This window comes from Anas platyrhynchos, chromosome 3, assembly GCF_047663525.1.
Source record: "Anas platyrhynchos isolate ZD024472 breed Pekin duck chromosome 3, IASCAAS_PekinDuck_T2T, whole genome shotgun sequence".
NCBI lineage: Eukaryota > Metazoa > Chordata > Aves > Anseriformes > Anatidae > Anas > Anas platyrhynchos.
In genome coordinates, this window is record NC_092589.1 from 61,312,642 (window position 1) to 61,321,342 (window position 8,701).

Sequence of the window (8,701 nt, forward strand, 5' to 3'; positions counted from 1 at the left end):
AAATTAAAATACAATGTTTGGGACAATAAAGAGAACTAGAGGCTGTGTCCATTACACAAGTGCACGCTCAAAATCTTTAACTCATGCCACACATTCTGAAAAATATTAGGGGGTTATTATGTTTAATAGAACAGATAGCGCTACTGTTCCCAAATAAGATAAACTGTGTGCAAATACAAAAAGCTGACCAGTAATAACCTTGTCTGAGACTATCTTTATGGACCCTATCTGTGAAGCCAGAGGTTTCTCTAATTAAGTAAAGCCAGTAAGTGGTAGCATTAACATGTAATAAACTAATGTAAAACGTGCCTGCCATTTATGGGTCTAGACAGACAAGGGCCGAGGACAAGGATATTTAATATCCTGCAACCAACAGATGAATGACTGAGCCATTTTATACTACCCAGTTTGCTAACTTAAGACTTTATTACCTCTACTCCATTTCTAAATACCTCGTAGTGTTTTTGAAATACTCTGCTACTCACCTAATTCATGACTAAGGGATTTCCCCAGAGGCTATCCATGGGCAGAAAGGGCTCTATTACTGCTTTCACAAACAGCCCTTGCTCTACCTCAGTTAACTAAAGGAGTGTTTTGCAACAAGAGCTGCCTCTCTGGTGGGAAATATTTTATTTCCAGCTTCTAAGATATGAACAGCAGTTTTGACACTTTAGCTGAGCGATGGAAACCACAGTGCTAGAAAAGGGACGATGCTATGCTATCTGTGATGTAGCTGACAGTGGGGTACGGTGCGGCGTGTTTAGGTGTGACTGAGACATTCAAATCAAGTCGTTTTGTAATAAAGCAATCCACTGTACCCTCCGCCAGGTAACCACCGGGCATTGTTTCCCCTGTTATCCCGTTGTCGGGAGATCACGTTTTAAGTCGAGGCACGGGCTGTTCAGCCAAGACGCCAACACCTCCCCAGACGCAAGCTGCTGAGCGTAGACTCTCCGAAACTCCGCGGGGCTAATCACGCCCTCAGGCCTGCGGCATGTGCCACAAACCTTGCGTGTGGCAGGATGCTTTCCGGAGCCCGCTCTGACGCCGGCGGCCTCCCCCCGGCCTCTGCGGGGTGCCCCTGCCTCACGGCCCGGTGCCACAGCCCCACAGCCCGCATGGCCCCACAGCCGAGGCAGCCCCGTGGGGCCCGCACAGACGGCGGGTTCGCTTTTCGGAGCGACACGCGGAGACAGCTGGGCGACTGCCCGGATGCCAAAGGAAGCTCTGCGGCTCCGTTTCCAAGTATCGGTTTGAAAACGAGTTTCGCAGGCGGTAAAAGCAGCCGGGACGCGTCCCGCAGCGGGGCACGGCCATCCCGCCGCGATGCCAGCGAGGCAGCCGGGTTATTTAAATAACCGGGGCCTGGCGGGCACCGCCGCGGCACGCAGCGAGCCCCGCCGTGCTACCTGTGCTCTCCAGCAGGAGAGAGGGGCCATAGGGTTTAGGGACGCCCGGCACCTTCAGAGGAGCACCGGGCGCTGGGAGAGCGTCGCTTTGCGCCTCTGCCCCCCGCCCGCGGCTCCCCGCGGCAGGGGGTGAAGGGGGCAACGGTACGGGGGAGGGGGAAGGAAAGGAAAGGAAAAAAAATTAAAAAGGAAAGAAAAGAAAATGAATGAAAAGAAAAAAGAAGGGAAAGGAAAAAGAGGGAAAAGGAGGAAAGGGGGAAAGAATGAAAATTAAAAAAAAAAAAAAAAAGAAAGAAAGAAATGGAAAAAAAAAAATTAAAAAAAGGAGAAAAGGGGGGGGAGGAGAGGAAATGACTCGCCGCTGCTCCCGTGATTGAAGGAATTTGGGCAGCAGCCCCGCGGGGCAGAGCCCGCGCCCGTTCCCGCCGCCGGCCCCGCTCCGCTCCGCGCCCCGCGGGGCTGCCGCAGCCCCGGCCCCGGCCCCGCCGCCCCCGCTCCCCCCGGGGCCGGCGGCCGAGCCCGCACCCGGCGGGGCCCTGCGGGAGGCGCCCGCGAGGCAGGCGGCGGCTGCCCCTCGCTGTCGGGAGAGACAGCCCGGCTGATTCATAGCCGGCCCCGGCGGCACCCCCCCGCCAGCACCGAAAGTACGGCCCGGCGCTCGCCCGGCGGCCCTGCGCCCGCTCCCGCACCGCGAGCCCCCTTTTCCCTTAGGGACGCGCCCCGAGGTCCCGAATGCCGCCCGCAGACGGGCAGGGAAAGGCGGGAGCGGCACTTTCTCCCCTGTCACACGCAGCCCGGCGGGAGGGGAGGGGAAGCGGGGAGGATGCCGGGCTGCAAAGAGAAAGAGAAAAAAGCCTCCACGTGTCCGACCCGCCGTCCCCGGCTAATTAGACAACAAGCCCGCACTGCGCGCCCGCCCCGCAGCGGGGGACGCGGCCACCCCATCCATCCATATCCCGTCCCGTCCCGTCCCATCCAGCCCAGCCCGCAGCCCCCGGGGCGCCGCTGCCCCCGGCCCCTGGCATGGCACAGCACGGCACGGCACGGCATGGCTCGGCACGGCATGGCACGGCACGGAGCGGCCGGGATCGCCCTCGTCCCGGGGAAGAGCCGCGGGTGACAGCTCCCGCCGAGCGCCCCGTCGGAGCCGCAGCTCCCGCAGCCGCCCGCCCGCGCCGCCGCGCCGCGGCATGTGGCGAGCGGCGTGTGCGGGGAGAAGCCAAACCTGGCGGGGCGCAACCGCACCGGCGCTCCTGACGGCAAAGGGACCGCGGCTGCAAAATCAAGTCAAGACGAAGAAGAAGAAAAAAAAAAAAAAAAAAGGGAAAAAAAAAAAAGAGTCCAACCCCGCGCCCGCCGCCCACCTGCCGTCCCACCCCGCCGGCACTGAATGAATGAATGGGACGGGACGGGACGGGACAGGACGGGACGGGACGGGACGCGCTACCTGCGCCCGACATCTTCCCGGTGGGCAGCTGCGGGGCGCAGAGCCCCGCCGTGCCGTGGGCACCCAGCCCCGCTCCCCCCGGCACGCGTGGGGGGCTCGGGGCCGCCCGCCCCGTCCGGGGGCCGCCGCTTTGCCGGCGCCTTCGGGGCGGGGGGCGCCGGGCGCTGCCGTGCCGCGGGGCGCCCCGGTGCCGGGCGGGGGTCGGGGGTCTGCCGAGCCGCTGCCCCCCGCTCCGGGGTGTCCGCGGCGCCGAGTGACAGGCGCGTTACCTGTGCCGGGGTCTCCGGGCCATCCTCGCACCGGCCGCTGGGGGAGGAGGACGGGGGGAGCCCGCGCCCTGCTGCCGGGCTGCGCCCAGGCGCTCCGCCGCCGCGCACCGGAGTGCCGAGGAGCCGCGGGAGGAGGAGGAGGAAACAGGTTGAGATTAAAGAGTAAACTCTGTAAACAGAGATGCCATCAAACAAAGGCCTTTTGGACACTCCCCCTCCCGCCAAATCTGGCGCCCCTGCAGTGCGCAGGCGCCTGGCGCCGAGCGGCGGCCCCGAACCGCGGCGGCGGGGCGCGGGGCGGGCGGCTCGGGGCGCTGCGCCCGGCGGGGCCCCCCCGTTCCTCCCCCCCCGGCTCCCGCCGCCTCCCGCCCTTCCTCCCGCCGCTGCCCGCCCGCAACCCCCTCGACGGTGCGGCCGCAGCCCCCGCGCCGGGAGGGCTTGCGCTGGGGGACACGTCGGGGGGGGGGGGGACGGGGGGGACACGGGGACCCCCGCCTCGCGTGGGGCAGCGGGGATCCCCACGCCGTTCCCGGGGGGGGGGCTTGGTGACCCGCATTGGGGTCTCGGTGCCTCCCCGCCGGTCCTAGGGGCGCTTTTCGGGTGCACCTGCTGCGCTGCCCGCGGCAGCCCTCGCCCCCCGACGGAAAGTGTGAAATGCAAGGGGGGGAGGAGAGGGGACAGGGGGGTGCTGCCCGTGCCGCGGGGGATTTTTGCTCTAGTTCCCCTCGCCGCTGCCAGGCGCCGTGGATGTGCCGCCGCCGCTCGGGAGAGGCGGTGGGTGTCCGCCGAGCTCCAAAGAGCACATTTTTTTGATACAGAAATGAGTCAGGAGGCGAAAAATGGCGAAACATGCAAAGTTCCCAGGCTACGCTGCACTTTGAAAAATCGGGGCTCTTGCAGCGCTTTGGGCGCTCTCGCCCTTTCCTCAAAGGCTCGCGGCTCATCAATGAGCCGCCGCCGGGGGGGGCCGGGCCGAGCCGAGCCGGGCCGGGCCGGGGCGGGGCCGCGCCTCCCGCCGCGGGACCGCGGGCGAACCCCGGGGGGTGGCCGGGGGCGGCGACCGCCCCGTCGGGTCACTGTGGGCTCCCCGTGTCCTGCAGCGGGAGGGCTTTGCCCTGCCCGCCCGTCTCCCCGAGCTGCCTTCACGGGCTCGCCCGTTGTCCCGAGGGATGAGCGTGGCGTCCCTGCTTCGCCCTGCTCACACCTCCGACGGGAGCTGCCCGCCCTGCCGGCCTCCATTTGCCCAGCTGTGAAATGGGTCTGCTGCGCCAGGGGACTCAGTGCGGGGGGAAGGTGTCCCGTGCGGTGAAATCGTTCTGTCTTCGCACAGCGTTTCTCTGCCAGGAAGGGGGTGCTTCAACGCCAATGGCACCAGGAGAACTGGGAAACTAATTCAGCTCTGTTCTGAACCCAGATTCAGGAGCTGGGCTCGATGATCCCTGTGGGTCCCTTCCCACTTGGGATATTCCATGACTCTATGACTCAGATAACTTTGTAAAGTGTGGACTGGTATCAGCAGAGAAGTTGGGCACTCAGATCCCTCTATTTTGGAGGTGGTTTGGGGTTAAAGATTTGGGGAGTATTGGGTAAATTATTTGGGGATGGAGGAAATCAGAGAGAAGATATAAAAGCTATATGGGCTCCTTCAAAAAGACATCTCAGTGTCCACACCATAGCTGAGTGTTGGGAATATTGCCTTTCGTTCCACTGGGGGAAAAAAAATAAAGTAAATGATACGGAATCAAAGCCGATAATAATCCACAAGAGTATATATATTTTTGGTGTGCAAAATGTTGCTTTCATTATAGTTAATGGGGATGACACTTCTACAGCTCTGCTAGGATCTAATCCCGAATCCTTCACAGACAGCTATTTAAAGAGAGACTTCTGAGTGCAGCTCTGCAGGGGTGTATTGCTTACGTACATAGGAGGCCTGATGCTGGGCCTGTAGTCAGTACAGCTACAAGGCTGTAGCAGGATGCATTAGATCTGCAGTTAGTAGGTACTATTTATTCTGTGTCTGAAAATGTGCATTTCAGTGAAATGGTGTGGTCATGTTGCCTACAGTTTCCCGCAGAGGTACAAACTGAACTGTGCAAGCTTATTTCTTCCTGCTTCTGTGGGAAGCATTTTCCCCTGTTGATTTTTGCAATATTTCAATGTGAGCTGAGACAAATCCAACATCTTCCCGATTTGGATGTAAATTTGCTGAATAAATGCAAAGAATGTCTATTATTGCTCTCAAGAGAGCTGTTAATATGCACAATTTTCTTCTGAAGGTTTTCTGTAAGACGACATTTTTTCTCCAGTGACTCTGAATAAATACTTTTTTTTTTCTTCCCAGATTAAAAAAAAATACATTTGGTTTATAAAAATACTTAAAATTGCAAATAAAACACATTTTTATTGTGTTCAAAATAAAGAGGGAAATAACAACATCACTCCAGGTTTAAAGATCAGTCTTCTCCAAGTCTGCATATATAAAAACCACTAAAATCAGTAAGGCATGTACATACACTTCACTGATGTTGCTTCATTTTTAATGTCTAAAGTTTAGCTAAAAATGAGCCATGACTCTACTATTTTATTTTCTTTCCTGAGCATGCATATCCCGAGGCAATTTGGGGTGTGAGGGTTCTTTTTAGTAAATCCTCGCCAAAGCCCTGAAGAAAAAGAAATCACCCTTCTGCATCTGAACTTAAAGATCATATGCCCTAGATGTGCAGTAGTAGGCTTCTTACATTACCCTTCCAACTTCATTAATTAGTGATGTCTCTGAGCCTATTTATAGTAATTGCATCAACTGACGGAGCAATTGTAAACAGTATAACTGTGTGTTCTGGTGATCTTTTACTTACACAAATTATACAAGTAATTTAATAAAAGTAATTATATAAATGGTAAATACACATTGAATTACCTGATTTCCAGCACCTCCGCTGCAAACAAAAACCTCAAAGTGGAGTTAAAAGCATGTTAAGAAAATTTAGGGAATCCTAGTTAAACATCAAACCCACAATGTGTTGTGTTCATCCTTAGTATCTTCCTGTAGTGATCTGCTGTTTAGCTGGCATGACCTGGGCCGAGTATTGCCAACGCTAACTAGGCATAGCCAAATAGAAACGGAACTTTAAAGGAAGTTTATCTGGGAGAAGAAGAGTAGTAAGCCCCTACACTGGGATTTTCCAGATGGATCAGAGGTAGCTGCAAAAACTCTTTCAGACTTTGGAAAATCCCAACAGCTATCTCTACCTATGTGTTATTCCTAATTTTTCTATGTTTGTCAAAGAATCTGAAAGGAATATTGCGAAATCAGTGTCTAACAATTTATGTGATCACACAAACATTTCTTTCTACCAGGAGTGTTATAAATGCTTACCTTTCTTTCCATCTGGTCCGAAGGCATCTTAGAGTGCCAGAAGCATTTTTATAAATGCATGTTAATATCTGCTTTTTGTTTACTTTCTGCATTTCTCTCAGATTGTGCAGCGAAAAACAATAAGCAACTTTCACTTTTTTTTTAGTTTCACTTTTAGACTGTAGTTACTGTAAAGTTTCAAATGCAGTTGTGGTATTTTTATCATTGAAAATCATTTTTTTTTCTGATATTTTGGCCAGAAATATTTTCAATAATTATTGTTAACACATTTGAAGCAAAATTTTAAAAGTGTGTTTCCCCTTAATGTAGACTTCCTAACACAGTTGCTCTTAAAATAAGATGAGGGTAGATTAAAAGCTCTGGGGAGAGAGGCAGGGGATTTACTCTGGTTTAACACCAGTTTAATGCTGGTTGTGTCGAGCACCCAATCACTTAAAGGTGTCTGTGTAGCCAGGTTCCCTTACTCACAGATGAGGGGAGTTTATATCCAACAATGTTCATCAACATCTTCCTTCCAGTAAACTGTTTTGGTTGTGAGCACATGCCTGGCTCCCCTGGTGTAGTGGAGGGTTCCTACCTCAAAGGCAGCTGGAGGTGTCACTGCACCGATTTGTGTGTCCATGGGGACCCTGAGGGCAGCAAGCACCTCAGTGGGAATGGCTGGAGGCTGACGTTGTGCAGGCCTGATCAGGGCCAAAATGTGTGGTGAACTGACGGGCCTCAGGAGATGTGGCCATCTCCATGCCACCAGATCAGCAGCTGGAAACTGCTGTCTGTGCAGAGCCTTGGGCCACGATCTCTCTTGCAGTACTGGGCTCCTGTTCCCTGTCACACTTTGCAGCATGTCCTTGTCTTCAGAGAAAGGAAGAGCTCTGCTGACTCTCCTGCTCCAGATGTGTGGATGGCATGGCCTAGATCTTTAACATTCACACATGGTTTCAGCACATGCATTTTTAGAGCCTGCCACACCACTGCGTGAGCCACAGGTTATACCAGAGCACCTACACTGCAAATCTGCCTTGCATTCTCATACAGAACTAGATTAAGAGAGCAACGATGTAGGCCGATCCCAGCCAACTGCCTTATTTCTTCATTTATTTTTAAAGTGAACATTGGCCTTAGCCCAGGTCAGGTAGCAGTAAGTATTCAGTGATAAGGTTAGACTGAATCAACTGAAATTTTGTATGAAAAGGACTCCCAACAGAATAGGAGCACTGTTCTCTTTCAGGTATAACATCTACGTTCTCCTGATGGCTAAGTCTTGGGTGATCATATTGGTTTAAAAGGTAAGGGGAAAACAAGATGGACCTGGGCTGCTGCTGGAAGACAACTGTAGGTTCAAGCTACACAGTACCAGAGTGAAAGGAAGGGACACAACTTGGTGAAATTAGGATCTCGAGTGAGGGAGTGAAGGTAAACCTTCCACGCTTCAGCAGAGGTTCTTTTTTTGTGGTAAACCCTCTTTGTTTGTGTACGGCTTGGAAGGAGAGCAATGCCTGAGGCCTTCCAACTGCAAAAATAGAGTACTATAGGAACTGAACATATGTTGTACAGAAGCTGTTATTTCATTTGTTCTGAAACGGCACAGTATAGTAGGTGCAAAACGAGGCTCGGGGCAAGTGGCACCAGTTCCTTAGGCATCAGCAGAACCGCGCGCGGAGCGGGCTGCCCGAGCAGGGCGGGCCTGGTGGTGCTGCGAGGGCAGCCTGCTGTGTGGAAACGTACCACACAGAACGATTTCATTAGTTTTTTCTTGTCAAAACACAGCGCTAACAAGAAGAAGCACTTGTTGCACCTACAGCTCCATCTTTTTTTAACCTGTAGCGGGTCACTAACATTCAAAGCAATAGAAAATTAACAACGTGGTGGGGTGCTGACATTGAATGTTATCAGCGCACCCGGAGCAATACATCCTTTCCACCTACTCTTGCCGCACAGGAGACTACGTGTATTCTTGCCTTTATTTTACTGCTAGCAACGAGTATTGCAAAGGCAACTGCAGTGTTTATTTATTTATTTATTTAAAACAAGGTGTGATAAAAATATTAGACAAATTTGGTTAATAATAGAGGGTAGGACAAATAAATGTAAACATAGGCAAATAAGTTTATTTTCTTAAGTGATTCATTTAAGCATTCTAATATGTCAAGAAATAGCAATATGCCTTTCAAAATGATAAAGTAAACCCTATTCACAA

The 8,701-nt window shown here is 53.3% G+C and overlaps 1 protein-coding gene across 7 annotated transcripts in view; it reads right to left on the bottom strand.

Annotated features, from left to right (window-relative positions):
• Positions 1–3,333, bottom strand: part of MYB (MYB proto-oncogene, transcription factor) — a 28,105-nt gene extending 24,772 nt beyond the window's left edge. For 5 of the 7 annotated variants that reach the window (XM_038177421.2, XM_027454485.3, XM_027454488.3 and 2 more), the window contains exon 1: positions 3,126–3,333. In XM_038177421.2, the coding sequence (XP_038033349.1) occupies positions 3,126–3,148 (23 nt within the window). In that variant the 5' untranslated portion in view covers positions 3,149–3,333. Of the gene's footprint in view, positions 1–818; positions 2,567–2,634; positions 2,718–3,125 lie in introns of those variants that run through there. The other 2 variants (XM_072035987.1, XM_038177420.2) reach the window with 2 other exon arrangements.
• Between the last annotated feature and the right edge of the window lie 5,368 nt (positions 3,334–8,701).